The following is a 22,595-nucleotide window of genomic DNA, read 5'->3' on the forward strand; positions in this document are numbered from 1 at the left end:
AGCTGTTCTATGCCTTCCCATATGATTTCCTGCACTCAGGGTCAGTCAAAAATCCACAGCAGGTGATTGAGTTGCTATCAGCATCGTACAACCTTATTTCGCAAGACTCCAACACTATCTCCACAATAATCAGGGGTGATTTAAACATTCAATGCATAGATGCGGATGAAGATTCAATCAATAGTTCTGCAAAACGATGGGTTTCTTTATTGACAAGTCATAATTTTATCATGTTGATTGTAGCATTAAAAGATGACATACCACCTAGGCCTACTTGGAGACTGGCCAATTAAACCTTTATCATTGATTATATGTTTGTTGAAAGGAAGATCTTTATCACTGTGAAAGAGTTTCAAGTGATCTCACAAGAGAATAGCGATCACAGTTTATTACAGTTAGTTTGGGACTTCCCGCTGCCCCACCTACAAGGGAACCATTATGGCTTTAACTTAGAGGTTATTGGCGGTAGGAATAAAGTTAGATGGACACCCTCAATGTTACATAGCTTCAACATCTGTATATTGTGATATATGTGATAATAACTAATGAAATAATAACGAAAACTTTTAAAACTAATTATAAATAATTAAAACATATCAAAGCTGTTTCTCTTTTTAAATGTTGGTGGGTTCCCCAAACCCTCATTTTTCCTAGCTTTATTACCCCACCCAAAACCCCTCATCCATTTTAATTCCTTACCCCAAACCCCATGTATACTTTAAACGAAAAAAGTGATTTTTTTTGTTATTTATTATTCGTTATTAAAGTTCTCCTGCATTGGATCTTTCATGGATTCACATGCTTGGAATATTCCCCGTCATCAGGCTGGGAACCCTCCCAGCCTGACGACGGGGAATATTCTAAGCACGTGAATCCATGAAAGATCCAATGCTGGAGAAATGGAGTTACAGGTAAGAAACTATTCCCTTATTCGTTATTTTCATTTCATTATAATCACTGTATACCGTATATTGAACGAGCACTTAATCCAGATAAAATAGAATCCGAGGGTCGTGTGGCCGCACTCACTGTATTTACAGAAAACAATAAGAGTGGTTTTAGGCCTGCATTTAAACACAAACATGTCTTTGATATACATATTAGAGACAGAAAAAGACAGTTTAGGAGAACTCTGAGAGCAATAGCTAACCTAGATTTGCCTATGAGAATACTATGAGAATGAATCTTAACCACTGGCATTGCTCTGGGCACCCTCCAGACCATCGTTCTTCGCCTGCCAAGCCATTACAGAAGGGGAAAGACCATATGCAAATCAGGTTTGGTCCCACCCCAAAAGGGGCAGTCCAGCCCGAACTGCTCGGTCACATCCCTTCTGCACGAGACCACAAGCATCCCCAAACATATATGGCCTTTGTAAATTTTAAAATGGCCTTTGATTCTCTTCCATGAGGCAGCAAGTCAGGAATATATTCAATCACTGGTTCCCCAATTCTATTAGGACAAATCCATACAAATCAGGCTGAATCAGAATGGTTTATTGATACAACTAATTCCAACAAGCAGAGGCTTAAAGCAGGGATGCATTTTAGCACCTGCACTTTTCAACCTGTCTGTAGCTGACATCCCCCATTACCTGAAAAGTGTCATCTCCTACCCACCAAAATGGGGACTATTCTATTACAGTGGTTGTTATACGTGGATAACCTTGTCATTTTAGATAAAACGCTGATGTGCCTTCAAAGATCATTAGTGGGCCAGAACAATATGTGGTTAAGAATCATTTAACCATTAATGTGGTTAAAACTAATATTCTTATTTTATCCGCTTAAAAGCCTTTAAGGAGATGTGCATGATTGGTTCTTATACAAGAAACCTTTGATAATAGTGGACAAGTACCGTTATTTGGCAATTAATACCAATAATGGTAACCACGAGGCCCCTTATAAATTGGAGATTAGAAGAAAGGCCTTAATAGAAGCTTCACAAGCCAGAATGATACACAAGAAATATTGAAAACTTTCCTACAAGCCGCTACTTATCTTTTATAAACAAAAAGTGGTCCCCATCATAATTTATGGGGCGGAAACCAAGATGGTAGAGGTTATGCCAGACTGGAACAAAACTGAGGGTTTGTTCTGGAAGAAGGTGCTGTCTCTTCCAGTAAGCATCCCAACTCAAATCATATGATACGGGTTGGGCCTATTATCATTAAACATTATGCATAAATGGTGAATGATCACCTTGCTTAGGAAATGTTTTTTAAACAACACTAACTGTATTTTAATACTGCCATCCATTGCTACCTTATTAGAACCCAACACAGATTGGTCCCTGCAGGCATGGAAGAAAGTCTGCACAGACACAATGATGGAAGCAGACATCACATTAGATATTCTTGTATCTAACCCAGACTGAGCCAAGGTTAAATTATGGAATCATGACTGGAGGCTTACTTGGGAGCAATGTAATCAATATAAGATTTTTGAAAGTGGTCACTTTCAGTTGAAACCTTTGAATCAAATTTCTCCTTATCTTTATAAATTCCCATCCCCAACGTTTAGAGCATTGTTTTTAAGACTTTGTTTTAAACTATGGACGACCAGGAAAGTGCTGGGAATAAGATTAAATCCCAGATGGGGGAAAGAGTTTGTCACTTTTGTAAAAATAAGAACCAGCTTGAAACTCTCAGACACATGATGGTTTTGTGCCCAGGCCTCCTCTCACAAAGGAAATTGTTTTACAACAACTTTTTAAGGAGTACAACCACCCATCAGCTGAAATTATATGGGAAAGATTCTTACCGGCCAACGTACCACTGTGATTTTAGCAATGATACATTTTATACTGTCTTTAGAGATTTTAAACCTGTAACCTCGTAAAGAAATTAATGACTGGTTTGCACACAAAATATGTTTCTCTCTCTATTTGCTTTAAATGTTATGTTTTAGGAGAGGTTTGTTTGGTGATATTCCTTTGTATTTAAAATTGTATTCAAAGGTTGAATTGTTTTATTATTCAACTATATCAATAAAAACAAATATCTCTTCAACTCTAACTCCTTTTGTGCTTTAGTAGTCATGGCTATGATGCATATACACTGTTGCCTCTTCTGTCTTCCTTCTCCCCTACTTTACGTATTGGTATTTCCAACCTACTCCCCATGGTTAACCACATCCTTATACCCTTCTTCTGCCTTCACCTTCTGAGCTACACCCAATTTCATGTTTCTCGCAATGCTCTCTTTGTCTGCTAATGGTGATCCTGTGCACTCCTAGCATACCTATGCATCCATTGCCTTTCTCCTCTTTTTGAATGATCGCCTCTTTCCGCGATACTTTGAAATTAAGTTTTCCACTATTCTCTTTTAGGTGCTACATATTGGTCCTTTTAGCTGTATTGAATGAATGCATTTCTTATCATTCCCTCTTAACTTCTTAACTTGATGCACAAAAGTATGTTTTGTGTTTTGAGTATGCTATATATTTGCGGAAATGCACTGTATTGTTGCCTGTACAGCTTTGCAATGTCCTTTGGTCCTGGTTCACACTTTGTGAAACCATGAAAAATCAAATAAATAAATATATCTTGAGGCTATTATGGGTTGATTGGGCAAGTGTTTTTGCAGCAGTACATGTACCTAATGACTTGCAAGATGGAGCCAATTATTTTCTTTCTTTTTTTCTTTCACAAAATAGACTCTGCAGAACAGAGAAGAGAGCTATCTCCAGGACCCTCTTTCGAAGGAAAGAGAAAATCTGGTTTGTCATCGTTCAAATTATCAGGACTTAAAAGCAAGGAGAAAGTAACAATAGGTCAGTGTCAAAAATGATAGGATCACCACATTAGGATTGAATATGAAAGTAGTGCCTTCTTCCATTTAAGTAGTTGACCAAATGTATTTCAAATTGAAGATTGTAAACACAGTGATTTACAATTTTGATGTGTGTGTTTATGGATTTCTTATGGGTTGGAATAGGATGGGTTTATGCATTATGGATGAATGGATGGTTGGATGGACCAGTGGTCTAGTTGGTGAAGGATTCATTGAAAGCTGAATGTTGGTTGGACTCATACGTTCCTGGAAACAGTAAGCTCAAATAGAGATGGATTAAGAAAGCTATGCAATTGGTGGGTTTGTCTTTTTTTCTTTAATCATGACACCTTTATGCTAAGAGAGTTATTTCAGGTTTTTGGAACACAAGTATCCTCAAATGTATTCTATGGTAAGGTGTTCTAGGTTTATGCTGGGTCAAAGGAGTTTGAGGTCTGACAGATCAGATTGCTAAGGGTTATTGCCACTGCCTCTCGAGGAATGAAAAACTGTAACTTTCAGCTAAAATACAGTGCAAACCCCCTTAGATCTGCACTTCGCATAGATCCTTATGTAGTATCTTGAAGTATATCAATGCAGAGATGCCTAATCTCAGGTTGAAGGCGAGCCCTGTTGTAGCCCAGGGGTTCGCAACCTGTGGCTCTCCATATGTTTAGAACAATAACTCCCATGATCCCTCACTATTGACTAAGATTGCTAGGGCTGATGGGGCTCGTAGTCACAAAAATCTGGGGAGACAAAGGTTGCAGATCAATGTAGCCCCTGTAACATAAAACACCCATGGAGGGTGGCTGTGCAGGCATAGTAGTGCATGAGTGGAACTAAGGAGGACCATTGTTTATGGCTGAGGCACTATAACCCAAATTGACAGCAATAGGCTATATAAGTAACAAGCAGTTTTAAGCTTTAAAGCAAACTGCTTTAATATTACTGAGGATTCCCAGCCTGACGACAGGGAATATTCAATGAGCATGTGAATCCATGAAAGATACCAATGCTGGAGAACAGGAGTTACAGGTAAGTAACTTGTTCCTTCTGTAGGGACTCTCCAGCTCTCTACTCCAGGGAGAGCGTGTTTTGGTTACCACATGTATAACATTTTAACAACAAAATAGATGATAGTCAAATCCTAATTTGTGATTTCTTTTATGGTGTACATGTGCAGCATGGGCAACTGAAATCATTCAGGCAGATACTTTCTCTGGTCATGAATAAATCATATTCTAGACTAGAAAAACTCATTTTGTGATCCCAGGGTACTTTTGAGTCCTGTAGTTAGCAGTCATTTGAGACGGAAACTATGGAAGCATATTTAATAAATAAATTCAATGCCAAATATTCTGGAAGGAAAGTATTTCTGTACTCAAAGTGCCAAGAGTTTGTTGTGGTCAGAAAGCTGTTGAAATACCAGATGAATTTGCCAAGCACATCAGTTGGCAAAGCATTGGAGGCCATGGACGACTTATCAATATTTGGTAAATATTATTTAACAAGTCTACATATAAAAGTAGGGCAGTTTCTTTCACCTCCAAAAGTATTGTATTGTATTGCAGTTGTCATTTACATAGCGTCTTTTCCTATTTGTATGTCCTCAACAAGCTTTGTGGTAGAGACACCCAGGGGGAACCTTCTCAGGCTTACGATGCGTGTGTGCATTTGGTCAAGATTAGGAAATAGGAGAGCTGACTTGGTTCCAGTAAGCAACCCAAGAGGTCAGGCATGTGGACGGGTACTGAGGGAGGTCACAACAGAGTGCTAGTGCAAGAGAATTGATATGTACCCAGTTAGACTGAAATTTGACATAGGGTGTTGCTGTATTCTAATTGCAGAGGTTTTGAGGCAACGCTGGTGTTTCAATGCAAAGTGGTTATGTGACCAGCTAAACGCATTTGTCGTAGTTGTACCTGCATTATATAGTGTGTGGATGGATAGCCATGCCTGCAGCAGATGTCCACCGAAGTGGTGTGTTTATACACACTTAAGCTCAGATGGAGCTGATCTTTGATGTCGCTGTGTCATCCAATCGTCTGTGGGGAGGAAAACCAGCTACCTTTGTAGACTTTTCTAGGCACTATGGACAGGCTACCCTGAAGTCTACCAAGCGCAATAGACTGGCTGTCCAAAAACATCTTCTAGGTGGGACAGACAGGCTCCCATAGAATCTAGGATAATGGAAATCTCTAAGCGCATTAGACAGGTTACCTTTATAGGGTTACTAGATATCTTCAAAGTTCTATAGACGCTACCAACAGAAGTCTACTAAGTGAGATATCAAGGATACCTGCATATAACCACTGTACGTTACAAGGCTAACTTAGGGAGTTATAAGTGCAATGGAGGATTCCTAACATATATCTTCAAACGCAATGGATGGGCTAACATAAGGCGCAACACAACATGTCCACTCCCAGATTCATCTAGTGCCACACACTGCCCACCCTCTGATCCATCCTACTTATACTGTTCTTCTAAGTGCAATACAAGTGCCAGCCTTCAAAGTTCTTAAAGTACAATAGGTGTGCTAAATTAACAGAATTTCTTCCAAATAAAGTGCATGTGCTGACCTTCACAATTCTTTAAGAGCAGTGCAAGTGTTAGCTTTCACAGCTCTTCCTTCTAAGTGCAATACAGTTGCCAGCCCACACAATTACTAGTTATTATAATTTGTGAAATTTGTATAAAATGTTTTTCTTTTAAAAACTGTGAATTTTGTTAAAGTTCTTTTAGAACATGTTACGAAAGATTTCATTTATGTGCAATTTTCCCTTCATTTATGGTCCCCCCCCAAACCTTTTGCTTTTGTTTGGCTATCCTAACCTGTCTTTTTCCAGTGGAGCCCAGCCTTCAGCTGAACTCCCCAGGGCTTTTGCTCACTTATCATGGGGAAGCTGGCACGCCATTCAGGCTGTCGGTACTGGGAAACCATTTTTCCCTTAGTCTTCGACTAAATTGCGATTTCTTGGTAACTTTTTAACAGTGCACAATGTACCTTCCAGTACAGTGCGCTGGGGTCTCTTTTTGTTTTATGGTCCTAGACACCCTCAAAGGGTTTTTAAGTGATTGTACGAGTGTACCTGGGACGAACTGGTGGCATCAGTTACTTTTCATAATGTCTAGTCCCAATCCACACTGCTGGTGTCAGGATGTCTGGAGTGCCTGAATGACTGAGACCACTGTGGGCCATGATCGGTCCACGTCTGGGATGCCTGCAAGAGACCAGATCTTCTATTCGGAGTCCTCGATTTTGGCACAAAGATAAACTTGGATAAGAGAAGGGGCTCTGCATCCATTCCAGGTAGATCTCCTGTCTTCTCACCGAACTACAGAAGGAGCCAAGTCTCCTGCATGAAGAAACAGACTTGTGAGACTGCTGAAGATGCTTACGAAGGTTTTGGCGCCCTTCGCCCTCTGCTGTCCCATCGGATCCCCGCTTTCCTCATCGAACCAGAAGGCCTGCCAAGGCGCTTTGCCCCTTTCGAGTAGTGGGAACAACTACTCTTGGCGCCTCCTGCTTACCTTCCAAAGGAGCCCCTTCAGAAGTGTTGCTGGGCCATCCAGTGAACTGTGCAACTCTACCTCGGGGTACCCCACAGAACCGCTGCGGTCTCGAGTGGGAACCCGAGACCTGGGACACGCTTGCTTGTGGTCCTGTGAATTCTCCAGATCTGCGTGAAATGACCATATGCAAAAGTCTGACTACCAAAAGACTGACTTTTTTTCCTCCCCATTTGTTTGCAAATATATATGCAGGTGAGACCCCCTACAACTCCCCCACCTTAACCGTATACATTTTTATTACCTTTACCCCCCCCCCCCCACCTGTGAAGAAATAGGGGTCAGACTTTTGGGCCTCAGACTTTTTGCCCTCAGTCATTTTGTCCTATTCCGAATTCTCCTTCCAGATTTCGTAGGCCTGCCTCCTCTGGGTCCCAAATTAGGAGAGTGCGTAACGATGCCCGCACTTGTGATTCCTACGCCACTACAGGTTGGTGACGGTCGCTGTAGACCCGTTGTTGTTCTGCTCTCCTGTGCCCTGAAGCTCGCTGCACTGGAATATTCTTCCTCCTGCGGAAGCTGAGAAAAGGCAACTGTCCCGTCACTCACGATCGTTCTCCACCGCAGCCGCTGAAAGCCGGAGACCTGAGAAACTGCAGGACTCGAATTTATGAGCGAATCGACTAAACTGGCAAAGATTGGTCCGGACTGTGCAGAGGGTCGGTGAGTACTTGCATAACTTACTGGTGGCCCCCGGGCACAGCCAACCGTTTTAACTCACGAGTATCCCATAAAGGTACTCAAACTTGGCTGAGTTAGCCTGCGCTCCAAAGCTATTCCCCCCTTTTGAATACTGCTTTGCTGCCAAGGGTAGGACCTACTCGAATAGTGGGAACCAATTCTTCATCGCCTCAAGCCCCTTCCTGACTTGCTACAGCCCCTTCAAGAAGACCCGCTTTTGCTTCATCTGCGCAATTGTGCGTATTTACGCACAACTGTGCTGTTGAGCACAAGGCTCCACTCTTCTTAGGGTTGAACTTGAAAGATAGGGAACAAACTCTGAAGAATTGCCTACTGGCTTCCATGGCATGAAACAAAATACTGAAGGATATATGCACAGGAACAAATCTGTTACATTTTAGAAAACGCTTGAAAACTCTTCTTTTTGAGTAATCTGTTTCTGGCGGTTTGACCCTAGCTTCTGTCTTAGTTTCTTCTTCCTTCTGTGCCCTGATGCCTGTGGGCTCTTGCGCGTTATAAACTGACAAATAAATAATAAATAAATAAATGATACTGCCATCTACGTGTTAATTTAACCCTCTGTTTACAGATTGTGGTTGCATTTATCACTGTATTTCAGTAGGAAACGTAATGTATATATACTGCATAGATTAAGGATTTGTGTGATCATTGTTTTTCTCTTTGCTAAAGTTACTTGTGTCTATTTGGTCCGGCCGACAATAAATGTATAGGTATTTTTCATATATACTTGAATAAGAGTCATTTGTGGTTTGTTGCTGTGTGTGCTCATTGTGGGCTTCAGATCAATCTCACCCCTCCTAAGACTTAGGGCCTCATTACACGGATGGCGGTAAGGATTTAGCGGTACCGGTAAAATACCAGTACCGGTAAATCCTTACCGCCTTACTACGAGGTCCCTTTACGGGTTGGGGGATTTAACGCCTGCTTTTTGCAGGTGTTAAAAACCAACCCGCAAATGCGGTACCGTAATTAGCGCCTTCCCCATTCCCATTGAGCCCTATGGGCCAAAAATGGGAATGGGGAAGGGCAATGATGGAAGGGGGGATTACCGCCCCGCCAACCTTGGAATGGGGCGGTAATTCCCCTTTCCGCCAAGGCGGTGCCGGTATTTTACCGGCATGAACCATGGCGCTAATAGCGCCATGGTTCTCCGCCATCTGTGTAATGAGGCCCTTAGTCTTGACCACCTGCCAAGCTACCTAGATTGGTATGGCGTGTCAAGAAGGTTCCCCTGTTTCACTAAACCGAGGATGGCCTCCCTAACCTCTGACCACCATGTCAGAGTTTAGAAATCCATCTTAACCGAACTGACTACAAATAACAATAAATAAAAATGAATAAAAACAATTACTTCTAGGTGCAGCCCAGTTTCCAGCCATCACAGTTCTTCAGGTAGAAAACAAGTGCGAGCCATGCCCAAATTCTTCTAAATCCAATGCATGTGCTAACCCACAGAGTTGCCTCCAAGTGTAAAACCAGAGCTAACCATTGCAGTTTTCTAAGAGCAATAGATGTGCTAACCTACAACAAATTTCAAAGCGCAATAAGCGTGCTGACCTACGAATATCCACCCAGTGCAGTACATCTGCTATTCTTCACAGTTATTGCAAGTCCAGTACATGTGTTAACACAGAAGGCTCCAAGTGTAACACATGTGTTAACTTGCATATGCTAGTCTTCTAGTTGCAATACCAGGCTACCACATATCTAGGTGCAAGCCCATGGCTGTCCTCACAGGTATTGTAAGCATGAAAGCGGGCTAACATCAAGAATCTGTCCGGTCCAGTGCCAAGGCTGGGTACACTGGCAAGCTATCCTGACAGATCTTTAAGCACAGAAGGGGCAATCCCACTGCATCTTATAGGTGCACTAAACAGTCTGTGCTCAAAGGACTTCAGGTGCATTTGGCCGGTTCTCCCTATGATCTTCAGAGTGCTGGGGACAGGATATCATCATAAACATCTGCATAAATGGACAGGCCAACGAGAGAGTACTACACCACAACATCCATTGCCTTATCTCTCTCCTCCTGCTTTATTTATTAATTCTCAGCTGCTTTATTCCCGCCCCCTGCCCTTATCTTTTAATTTCCTGGCCGCTGCTCTTACTTTTCATTTCCAGCCCACACCTGGTTTCTTATTTATTAATTTTTCACCCATTTTCCTGGCCAGTCTCCCACCTTTCCCTAACTCTCTCCACTGTCCTTCCCTGCCCCACTCCTGCCCTACGAGGCCAGCTATTGGCGAATCCTTCTAGGAAGTAGCCCTCTTTAGGGAGGTTCCCAGGGCAGCTCCTCTGTGGGCATCTCTGTTACCCTGTTCGACCATGGACGACCAACGAATCAGCCTGCATGTGCAACTAAGGTAAGGTGGCACGGGCAGTGAACACAGCCATTTCTGTGGTCAATTAAAACCCTGTGTAGACTTCTTGCTGTGCCCCCTAGATAGTCAGATGTATTGGGAGTTTTCTGTGTACTACACTTAGTTGTATTTTGTCATAGGAAATGTGATGCACTTAGATGCACTTAGATGGATTGTTGAGGTAGGAAATGTGATGGGGTAGGAAATGTGTCGCACTTGGATGGATTTTGGGTGGTAGGAAATGTGACACTCTTAGATGGACTGTTGGGGGTAGGAATTGTGTTGCACCTAGATAGTTTTTGGGGGAGTATGAAGTGTTTTTTTTTAATAGTGTCATAATGTAGGTAAAAACAATTTTGAAATACCTTTGTTGACTGAGGTATAGCGTGTGGCCATGGGCAGTGGCCATATTGTCTGGGGCATGGTCTAAGGCCATGACCCGGACAATCTGGCTACTGGCCATGACCACAGTGTACCAGCAATGGAGTTAATGTGGGAATGGCCATGCAGCATGGCCGAAGCGGTAGGTTTGAATGGGAAAGAAATATTGTACTTGCGGTTACAGCCTGAAGTGGTGGACTAGATTACAACAAATTTACACGAGGAGGATTTGCAAGGACCTGAAAGCATGTTTTTGGAAATATGTCTTGTGTTTTATTTTTGAAAAGTATAAGAATGTAAGTAAAAAAAACTAGTGATATACATTTGGTGTGTGGGTAGTGGGCCTGGCCCTCGGCAAACGCAAATGTGTACTCTTATTTGCTTATTGGGGAATGCGGCATGGCCGAAGCCTATGCCCCATATATTTGGAGACTGTCCATGGCTGCAAGCCATGAGCCCTGGCCATTAGTTCCATTATTAGGGTATAGTGGACACTGAGCTAGGATGCAGAGTAGGTGCAGTGAATCATAGGGGTGGTTTGGTTTTGCTGGGGTCATGAACAATGATTTCCATCCCCAGCATGCACTGCTGATAATGACAGACATAAGTATGTATTGCAAAAAATATGTTTTTAAAGGAGGTTTATATTTCTTTCATATATATGAAAAGAGGAATTACTAATAACTAATATACAGTGATGTAACACCATGAAACATTTGACTTATGAAAACCTATTAAATTGACAGAAAAAACGTTGTTAAACGGATGTTACGGTTAGGATGCATCCCACCCTTGGGACTCATCTGCTCCAGTAGTTAGCCTTAGGATTATGAGTGCACAGTGGTGGCGCGAGTTATGGTTGCTTAGCTTACCATAACTGGTGAATTTCTGAGGTTTTGTGGTTTTACTTGTAACCATAACGTCCCTTTAACAATGTTTTTTCATTGAATTTCATAGGTCTTTATTAGTGCAACTTAACCATAATGTCCCTTTAACACCTTTTTCTTTTTTTCAATGAATTTCATGGGTTTTTATTAGTGCAACTTAACCATAACGTCCCTTTAACAAAGTTTTTTCAGTGAATATATATATTCCACCGCAATATCTGCCACTATAGGGGCCGTACCTCGCCAACAGGGTACTCAGATTCCAGTTACATAGCTTCATCACAGAAACCCCAGTTTTGCCCACCCGTATCAGCTTCTCATTAAAAACAGAAATGTTGTCCTTAGTCCAGCGCCATCTAATTCCCTTCACATTAACAGCCAGATTATCCAGCAGTATTTCCACAATGTTAGTGTCCACATGATCGCTCATGGGGACCAGGGATATTTTGAACAAGGATATGTATTTTGATACCTGAGCATTTGGAATAAAATTGAGACAGCTGCTCTTTTTGCCATTTGTCCAGGTGTAATGTTCTTCATTGTTAGTAGGAGCTATAATATATAATCCAAACTCCTTCATAAGGTCTCGCCCATCTCTACCAAGCTGATAGGTTTTCCTATTCTGCATGAGCCCCTTGGCCATGTTTGTGCTGTAGTCATAGCAGTCTACATTCAAATCACCGGCCACCATTATGACCCCCTTGGGGAATTCCAACTGCCAAGTTCGTATGGAATCAGTGAGGGCCTTCTTGAGCCCAAGAGTAATAATATCACCAGCATACAACCGTGACCAAATGGGGACCTAGCTAAAACCCCACATAGCAGATAATCACTGGTATAAACATTACAGATCTGTTTCATATGGTAAGTGGACTTAGCACCAACACAGAGACCACCAACAGGGCGTCCAGCCTTCGGTATAGAAGAAAGGGCAACGATTAGTACATAGCCATCTAGGTCAAAGCGGGACGTAAGCCAGGTCTCCTGGAGAAAAAAATAAATCAGTCTGCATTATGTGGTTAAGTACAGTAATGTTGTTCAAAAACGACAGGTGGCCTCTGGTTTTCCAAAACATCACATGAAGCAGATGGTGGGCACAGACCTCGTATCAGCAGGGTGGTTGAGAGGGCATAACCCATGTGCTCTGCAGTCTCAATGCCTCCCTCCCAAAGTTAGTCCATGCCCGCCTCCCATAGCCTTACCAGGCTGGGCAATAGCTCTACACCCGGGGGCATGGGCCCATTGCGATGATGGACAAAATACAAGAATATCAAAGCCTACATTTTAGAGGGCCCTAGAATGGGTGCAGATGCGGTCTACCGAAAGAGGCGAGCAGAAGGAAACCATGGCCCAATTCATAACACTGTCTATTTTGGATAATTCAAGACCCTTGATGTCTTTCATGGTGATGTTAGTTAATGCTGGAATAAGATGCAGCTGCCAAGTATGATTGAGAAAGGGCTGCAATCAGTAGGATTCCTTTCAATAAACTTTAAGTGTCTCAAGCCGGCATAACGCGGCCTCCACATGGGTGAGCCAAAGGTTGTGGCTGTAAGCAGGCGTGGGTCGGGCCAACCTGCTTTGAACGAAACCCTCAGCCCCTTTGTTCCACTCATTGATAATATTCAAGTCCACCAGGACCAGGGTATGGGGAGTTCTCTCCAGTATGGCAGGAACCTCCTCGGCAACAGTTTCCCCATGCAACGATTTATTCAGCAGAGCCCCTTGGCTAGAGGTTTTATTAGGGTTGGGCAGAGGGGTAGACTGTGATTCCTGTGGCCTTTTTGAGGGGAGGGATCTCTGCACCTCCTGATAACTAGACACTGGGAAGGTGGGCGCACCCAGACATTTATCCATGGGGCCATGCAGCAGCAGCTGGCGCACATATCCATCACCAGTGCTGCGAGTAATGGTATATAGGCCCGTAGTAATGTCCCTCCCCCTATTATCCACGTGTCTCTTTATCCCATGACCCAGCTGGGTTTTTTTGTTATTAGGCAGGGTTCAGACAGAGCTACGGGAATTCCGTTGCCGGGTTTACCCCTTTGTTGATGCATTACAAAGGGAAAGCTGGCTATTAAACATGGATGATTCCATGCATAGTGCTTCCATTGCCTGTTCTTCAGGCAATGATGTTAACGGAATCGTGTGGTCCTGTACCGCACCCTTGTATTACAGATTCCACCATCGCGGGCTCACCCCCCATTTTGACGGAAGCAACTTGAGTACCACTGTTAGTTTTTTCCAGTGGGTTCAGGTCCACTGCAGCGTTCACCAGCATTTCATCAGGCAGTCTGTTCTTTAGAATAATGTCTACAATATTTACCATGGTCGTTTTTAGATCCAATTGTTCTGACGCCATAGTAGCACAGATGTGTAACAGGGTTTCAATTTTGGATTCAATGGATTTTATCATGGCCGTCAAACTTGCTGTGTCTTTCAGGGGGCCTAGAGAAAGTGTCAGACCGATTGGGGTTATCTCCCCCTCAGATTCACAAGTACTGGTTGGTGGGGATGGGGATCACATTCATACGCAGTCATTAGACTGGCTTCGACCTCAGATTATTCATTCCACTTTCAGGTTCATTAAGCAAATGTTGATGGTTGCAACTTGGCTTGGCATTAAATATGACACTTTGAAACCAGGAGCCCTGGATTTGAATACAAGGTTCCATGGACAATTTGCTGCAATTGGGAATGCTTGGCAATTCGCTTTATCTCTGTGTGCTTCAGTTCAATTAGCGAGGAAAAAAGAGCTTGATTGGATTTGGATTAACTGTATTAAAAAATCGCATCACTGTATGCCAAAAATCTATGAATAGGCTACAATACTTGTTGCAATACCTATCATCACAAGCACTGATAATTAAGCTATTGCATTTGTGTTTTTGTCATTTATTCTTACCTTACTTTCAGCACCTGCTTTTGTGGATGAGCTCACAGACCAGACTGTCGTCCTGGGTCACTCCATCACACTGTCCTGCCGAACAACGCACCACTCCGATCCCACGATTGAATGGTTTAAAGGTATGCAGATATTTCCCAGTTCAATCCAGCGAGTGGATGGTTTCTTTCATTCCATAAAGAGTGATATATTGCCACATGAGTTCAGCCCAACTTTGGAAATATAACGGTATGGATAGCTTTTGGTGAACTAACCAAAATGCGTATGATCAGTTGGTACAGTGCATATGTGTTTGAAGTTCCACTGACTTTTCCATCTAATGGCATTAAGAAACTCAGCCAGCTTGCACAACATTGATTCTGGCACAGAAAGAATCCTGGCATTAAATCCAATACAAATGAAAAAAGGCAACACAATCAGGAACAAGCATCTCATCCCTTAAAAATCCTGAAAGCAACCTGGTTTTGTTAAATCAAGTCGAGTCAAGAATGGAGAGAAATGACATCACGGAAGCTAATGAAATGGAGACCTTGAGCAATGCTGTTAGTTAAAATTTGGAAACCCTGAGATAAAAGCATGCTAGATTGCACCACATTCGGAGAATAAATTGGGCTTGATATGTGCCTCCCATAAACATGCCAGAAAAGATACATGTACATAGCACAAATGCAGGGTTCAAAATTCATGGGAGCTGGGAGCTATTTTTTTATTTTGTATTATTCTTTAATGTGTTATTTGGCTATTGAACAAACCTTAAACACAATAAAATATAAAAACAATAAAAACTTATTTTTTTTTATTTTTTTGTTTTGGCTCAATGAGCCTTTACAAAAAGAACCAGATAAAAACACACATATTACATATATTTTGTTTAAAAATGTATGAGTTTACATCTGAAAAAAAGAAAGGGAAAAGAGAAAAGAGGAAGAAAAAACATTATTTTCCCTTTTTGCCAACCCTGCCAATTTTTCTGGGCAATTGTTCTTTTTTAATTTTAGTCTTTTCCGTGTGCCATCTGTGTGCGCAATATTTTTGGTGGACTATTTTCCTCGTCTATGTATGTTAAATGACTTTTTCACAGTTGGTTACACCTGGATGGCTGCTGATGTCAACGCGGCATTGGTGCCAGATATGAGGTCTGTCCCACAGGAAGTCTGATATAATATCCTCCTCTCTGCGCACAAAGTTCCTGAAAAGTCTTGACCGATGTATCCATGAACCTTCACAGTCCATTAATAAATGCCTTAATGTTTGTTTGGCAGGGTTTATGCAAATCGATCACAGTTTTTTTGCTTTATCCCCTTGGTTACGCTTTTCCAAAACCACCCCTCAATGGACGAGATTTAGTCTCATTCTGAGGAAATTTGAACGCAGCTTTCTATTTGGGAATTTCTTTAGGTAGCGTGAAAGACACCCAAGTTCCTTTTCCACCCTCAAAAACGCACTTGGATCTGATCTTACTTTCTCTATTGTTTCGATCCAATCTGAAAGTTCTAGTTTTATTTTTACTTTGAGTCGGTTTAGGACCAGAGTTTCCTCGTCCAGATCTATTCTTATGAGTGCCTTCCTTACCCTTTCCCCAAGTGAAATCAGAAGGGATGATTTGCCCTGCAGTCTCTGGGACCTAAGGTCTCCGTAGAGTGAGGTATATTTACCTGTAGTTATTTCTCAGAACAGAGAAATAAGTTTCCATTCTGCCATGTACTTCAATGGGCCTCATTACACGGAAGGCGGTAATGGTTAACGGCCACCGTTAATGGTAAAGGTGACCGTTAACCATTACCGCCTTACTACGAGGCCCCTTAGCGGGTTGGTGCTTTAACGCCTGCTTTTTGCAGGCGTTAAAAACCAACCCGCTAAGGGACCTCGGAGCGGTGCCGTAATTAGCGCCTTCCCCATTCCCATAGAGCCCTAAAGGGCAGAAATGGGAATGGGGAAGGGCAATGGCGGAAGAGGGATTTAGGCCCAGCTCAAATCTCAAACTTCTTATGGAAGCACAACTTGGAAGTCCCAAGACCCTTTTCCATAGTCGACCCTCGAAGCTTTCCCAGTTTGCTGACCAAAGCCCCGGTTTAGCTTCCAGGCCATAAAGGATCACTGGGACCACTTTTGCTAGATAGTCCTTCACTAGCGGAAGGATGGAAAATGTGCAGAATTTGTAGTTCAGTTTAATCATTTGTGACACAGCTTGTGTTACTTTGGCCATTACCTCAGCATCTGCCTTATATTGTGCTGGATGGGCATGTACATTGTACCCCAAATATTTTATGGTTTCTGCGACTCTTATGCCTTCGCCCCCCAAGTTCCAATTTTTGTATTTAGTTTTTGACAGAGGATGTTTGAAAATGAGATGTTTGACTTAGCAGGGTTGATTGTTAGTTTGTTTATCCCAACATACTCATTCAGTTTCGTAAGCAGCCGTTGCAGACCAATCGGTGTTCTGTTGAGAAGTACTATGTCGTCTGCATAGGCCAGCCAACAGATCTTTCTCCCATTTATGGTGGGACTGGTCATTGCAGCCGGTTCTAAGAAAGGTCCCATGTCTGCCAAAAACAAATTAAAAAAGTGGCGCTCCTAGGCACCCTTGTCTGACCCCCCTGTTTACCTCTATTAGTTTTGAAAGGTGGCCCATTGCATCAAGCCGAACTCTTATGCTTGTTTCTCTATGCAATTCCACCAGGATGGACAATAATGTTTGTGGCATTCCCCACTTTCGCAATTTTTGCCAGAGTAGTGCTTGTTCTACTTGATCGAAAGCTTTCGGTAAGTCGATCCAAGCTCCATACAGTGTGGGCGTTTTTTTTTCGCTGTTCATTCAATATGTTTATAGATGTCGACTGTCCTTTCCAGAATCCTGTTTGAAAGCGTGATAAGATGTCAAAATCTTCTACCCATTTTGAAACATGGCTTAATAGAAGTTTCATAAATATTTTGTTTACAATGTCGGCGAGCGCAATTGGTCTATAATTTACTGCTGTCCGACGATCCCCGTTTTTGAAGAAGGGTATTACCAGAGCTGTTTTCCAAGAGGTTGGAAATGTCTGTTTCTTTAGGATTTCCTCAAAGAGGACGGATAATAGTTTCGACCATAGAACCGGTTCACTTTTGAGTGTCTGATAGGTCAGACCATTCAATCCCGAAGCTTTAGATGTCGAAGAATTGATTATGATTTCATAAATTTCCTCCTCATTAAACTTGAGTTGCCAGAGAGTGTCTGGTTTGGTCGTGAAGTGATAGGTACTATGGCTCTTGTAGATCTCTGTTAAATATTCGACCCACCCATCTTCAGACACTAAATTGCACAGAGAATTTCCTGCTTCCCCTTCAAATTGGTTCATTGTTTCCCAGAAGCTTTTGTTATTGTCTTCTTTTAGTATGTTAAGTATATATTCCCCATCCGTTTGCATCCTGATTTCCTTCTGTGAGATTGACCAAGATTTATATTTTGTTTTCTCTCTTTTTATTTCTATTTTCAGTTGTTCTGCCGGATACCCTATTTTCTTAATTTCTCACAGTGCTTTCCTATGCTCTCTTTTTCTCCTTTGCATTAGTTCATCAAAGGCATGAAGATGTTTTTGTTTGTCTCTACCCGCTAAATCTCCGGGTGCTAGTGTTGTCCAGAGAAATTCGGTAAAACTCTGCGGGTCGCAATCCAGTTTCCAGATATGTTCAGGAACCTCTTTTAGTCGCTTGTTGAGTTTAAATCCCCCATCTTTATATTTCACGACTCTGATTTTCCCTTTTTTCCCTTCTAAGTTCTGAATTTCTCTTTCCGTTTTTGTTCCTAAAATGTTTTGGAACGAGAGCTTGAGTCTGCTGTGATCACTGCCTCCTTCCCGTTTTAAAATAAGAAGGGATGGTGATGCATGCAAAATTTTTGATACAAAGATGAAATCTAGAGCAGAGGATGATTTCCCTCTATGCCATGTTGTATATGTTCCTTGGTCTCCCTCTTGTTTGCTATTGACCATTCTGAGGTCCCATCGTCCCATGAGTTCCTGCCACATTCTTCCACTGCTTATCTTCAAGGCATTCAGGTGATATGCCACTACTTTTTGTGGATATAGGCAGTTTGTATTAAAATCTCCTGCCAAAATGATATTGCTAGAGGCTGAATTCACTTTCACTGCTTCCAGTAATAGGCCCAGATCTTCTAAAAAAGATTCCAGCTTTGAGCTAGCGGGGTTCCAATATATATTTATCAAAACCCAAATTGAGGGTTTCTCTTGTAGACTTATTTCTGCTCTACAAGCGTGAATACCTAGGGGATTTTTCCATATTTCTACTATGTTTTTGAAAGTTTGGTTCTTGAGGACTATAAGCAAACCCCCTGACGGGCGTCCTAATGGTTTTTGTAAAGCTGGTAGACAAATAACTGTGTACCCTTCAATATTTAAAGGGTTCACCAACCAAGTTTCTTGTAGTAGAACAGCATCACCCTGGTTGAATAGATGTGCCCGTGTTTCTTTTGCTTTTATAGAACTGGAACCCCGCGAATTCCAACTGAAAACATTTAGGTCATCTTTTCTAAAGTCGCTGCGTCCCCAATCCTAGCTTCTGCAATACCTGTGTGAGAATCTCTGGAAGAAGTGTGAGAGTGTTTTCTTTTACGTTTAGTTCCATCTCTGTGCTTCCCCCTTTCATCAGATGCAGTTCATTTGGATTTTCCCTTCCCTTATTTTTTGGTATTGGGGTGTTCTGATGGTTGATGGTAATACTTCTTTCTGTATCGTTACATGAAACCTCCAGCCCATAGGATTCTAGCTCCACAGACTCTTGTAACATAACATTTTTTGCGTTCTCGGAGGTATCAGTTCAACCAGGAAGGAGTCATGAGACATTGTAAATTTGACACTCTCTATGTCTTCAGATGCAAAACAGCACAGATTTTTCACTTTTTTCATTATGCCCAATATTACTGCACGACTCAGTGATTTATGATGCTCTGGATTGGAACGCAATCTCAGCCAGACTCTTTGGATGATATAGTTTTTTAGGTTACTTCGTTTCTAGTGTTCGCTGGTTTTGGATGGTATCTGCGTTATTAAGTGGGCATCATCTTGTATTCCTGAGCTGTTTCATTTTACTGATTTCCCTTCACCATTTTGAGCTTTGTCTTCACTTGTTATGTAAAGTTTTATTTCCATCAAGGTCATGGCGTAGGTTGGGCTCGACAGTGATGTACTGAGGTCCTTGCCGATCTTCTGTTTCTTAGTGTCGAAGATGGGAGCAATTTTTATGTTATCACACTGTACTGTAACAATGTTAATTGCGCAATTTTTTGCCTTTTCCGGTTGAAGATCTCTTTTCAGGAAGTTCGGGGCCCATTTTATTGCTTTAGTTGTGAGGTTTTTTTGGGGGGCGCCGTCCAGTTCATTCCTGGTTTGTAGTTTCCCGAACTTTGGTTGATCTTTCAAAACATTCTCTTCTGTTTTTGTCCTTGAGCTGTTACTCGCCTCTACCTCTTTCTCGGTTTGCAGACCAATACTTGCTTTTGTGATTGCTACAGTTTCTTCCGTTTTATTACTATTTCCTGTTTTGATCTTTTCAGGGTTCTTTTTGGTTTGCTTCTGATTTATTTTTTCTTGGCTAATCTTATTTTTTCCCCGAGGGGTTTTGTGGATCTTTGATGTTAAATATTGTACTATCCTGTTTATCGCTGTCTCCAGAGGTTTTGAGGTTGTCTTCATTTTAGGATATACTGACTTTGTCCTCTCTCTTCGTGCAAGACGTTTCCTCATTTTCCTCCTGCCTCTTGAGGTCTGATCACAGGGCTGCTGCCAGTTTGGGATTATCTCCATTTGTTTCCCGTTTACTTTTTCTGGTTGCAGTTTTTGAACACCCTAAAACGTAATTGATGAATGAATTTACTATTTAGCTTCTGCATGTAGTCTAGAAGAGCCTGGTTAGGTTGACATCAACAGCTACCAGGATCTACTTTTGACTCCTCTGGCCAACTGATGGGGAACAAACACACCTACTTGAATTTACCTCTGTGGGTTTGGGACAATGTAGAAATCATCATTGGGGCACATATACACGACAATTAAAGCATAAGGGGTCACGTATAATGTACAAAATTATAAGCTTGCATCTTATGTAGCAGTTATATTTGCGGAATGCTATGTGCTGGCTCCTTGTTCCCTAGTGGCAGCTCCTGGTCACTGGTTAATGCTGAATACCCAGTAGCTGTGTTTAGCTCCTGCTTATCTGATCTTAATGTCGATCCCTGCAAATATGTTGCCTTTTGTTAACGGTGGTTGATCGGAATCTTTATGGCAACCTATATTTATTTTATGTGTGTCATTCCATTCCAGCCCATCAGAAATCAGTGGATGATCATCTCAGTAGAGGTGGAATTGTTTCCTTAATGCAGGTTCTGTGCTCTCAAAATTTGTGAGCAATTTAAAGAGGTGGATGTGACACCACGCTAAGAGGTGCTGAAAATTTAGTGTTATTAATCTTTGGAATTTAAGGAACTGAACAATTCCACCAAGTGTAATATGTTTCATAAGAATGCTTATTTTTAGTCTCCCACAATCAAACCATCATGTAACATTAGCTAAGCGTAAACACAGACTGCATCAATGTGATAGATGCAAATGCAGAAAAAGCACAGAAAAAAGCTGTCCTTGCCTTATTCTGCACCCACACCATTATCAAATGATTTCCCACATGCTGTAGGAATCTTGTGCGTAAACCACTATCTGGAAATTACACACATGGTTTCTGCACTGGGCAGGAAATCCGCTATCCTCTCTGTGGGGATAGCCATCCTTATGCTCACAGACTAGCTAGGTGCCTGTGGACTGTGCTAGCAATATTTGTACCTGCAGCGCAGTACGTAGGGATCAATGTTAATAAGGTATCACAGCAAGGGATCAACAGCCCCTATCTTGTCAAGGTGTCAAGACAGAGGTTTAACATGGTTAATTAGAAACAACAGAAAGTAATCGATTGGGTTCAACTAAGATCACAGGGTGGATACTCCCAAAATAATATCAACTTCTCTTAGCACCCAGTACCTCAATAGTTCTGTCTCTCCCTTATAGAACTTGAACTTCTTCGTGGAAAAAGAGTCACTCACAGTCTCTGAGGTTCTAAGTTCGCCCTTCACAATTCTTTTTATCCTTATGAAGAGCGCTTCTTGTCTTTCTTTGTAATTGTCAGGATGTTATGATGGCTCTCCTTGTCTTCCGTGCTATCTGGCATCTCAAATACTTTTACTCTGGGTCATCTGATAATGCGACAGGCATCAGTGTACTCCAGGGTTTTTCAGGCTCAGCCTCCTTCTCTAGGCTGTTCTGACCTTCCCTGGGTTTGGTCCTCCACCTCCTTAGTAATCTCGCTAGGCCCTTGGTCTCTTTCTGCATTCTTTCCTTGGCTCCTCCCCCTCCTTCGTAACACTTTCCCCTTATTTCTGGTCTTTATCGCTACTCTAACATCCTTTCTTCCCTCTGCCACATTTTTTCATGATACACTGTTTGCAGAGCCTAACCAGCACCATATGGGCCCTTTAAATGGCCTTCTCGGAGCTGTGGCAGGAGGTGTGTATGTGTAGGGGGTGTGTGTGTGTGTGTGTAATATATGTAACACATCTGTAACCAGGGTAGTGACATAACCATTCATTCAGTGTTTTTCATCTTTAATTTTTTTAATTGCATGACACGTCAACATCATTCTGCTGCACTCTAGGCTCCTCCTTCTCCACTGTTTCTCTCTTCTATTCTCCCTACTCTCCCTATTTCAGCTATTCTTTTGATATTTTTATTTACTTGTGCACCCCAGTTATACAGCCTTAAATCACAGCATTTGAGTCTAGTTGTTTGAGCGTCCCTCTCAGCCTCTGTGTATGTATGTATGTATGTGTTGCTCAAACCTAACTAGCGAGCAACGGAGTATTCTAAAAAGAATAGGTAAAGTGGTGTTCAGGGCACAGCTGGCTGTGAGTGGTGGAGAGCAGCACCCCCTTGCCGGCCTTTCAAGGCCAACTGGATTTAGAGAAACTCCTT

At 42.0% G+C, this 22,595-nt stretch overlaps 1 protein-coding gene across 11 annotated transcripts in view; it reads left to right on the top strand.

Annotated features, from left to right (window-relative positions):
* OBSCN (obscurin, cytoskeletal calmodulin and titin-interacting RhoGEF) overlaps positions 1–22,595 on the top strand; it is a 3,169,051-nt gene that overhangs the window by 2,746,262 nt on the left and 400,194 nt on the right. For all 11 annotated transcript variants that reach the window (XM_069647058.1, XM_069647065.1, XM_069647061.1 and 8 more), the window contains 2 exons: positions 3,657–3,773; positions 14,595–14,705. In XM_069647058.1, coding sequence (XP_069503159.1) covers positions 3,657–3,773; positions 14,595–14,705 — 228 coding nt within the window. The remainder of the gene's footprint in view (positions 1–3,656; positions 3,774–14,594; positions 14,706–22,595) is intronic.

Source organism: Ambystoma mexicanum, chromosome 2q (genome assembly GCF_040938575.1).
Source record: "Ambystoma mexicanum isolate Mex_15411 chromosome 2q, UKY_AmexF1_1, whole genome shotgun sequence".
Taxonomy (NCBI): domain Eukaryota; kingdom Metazoa; phylum Chordata; class Amphibia; order Caudata; family Ambystomatidae; genus Ambystoma; species Ambystoma mexicanum.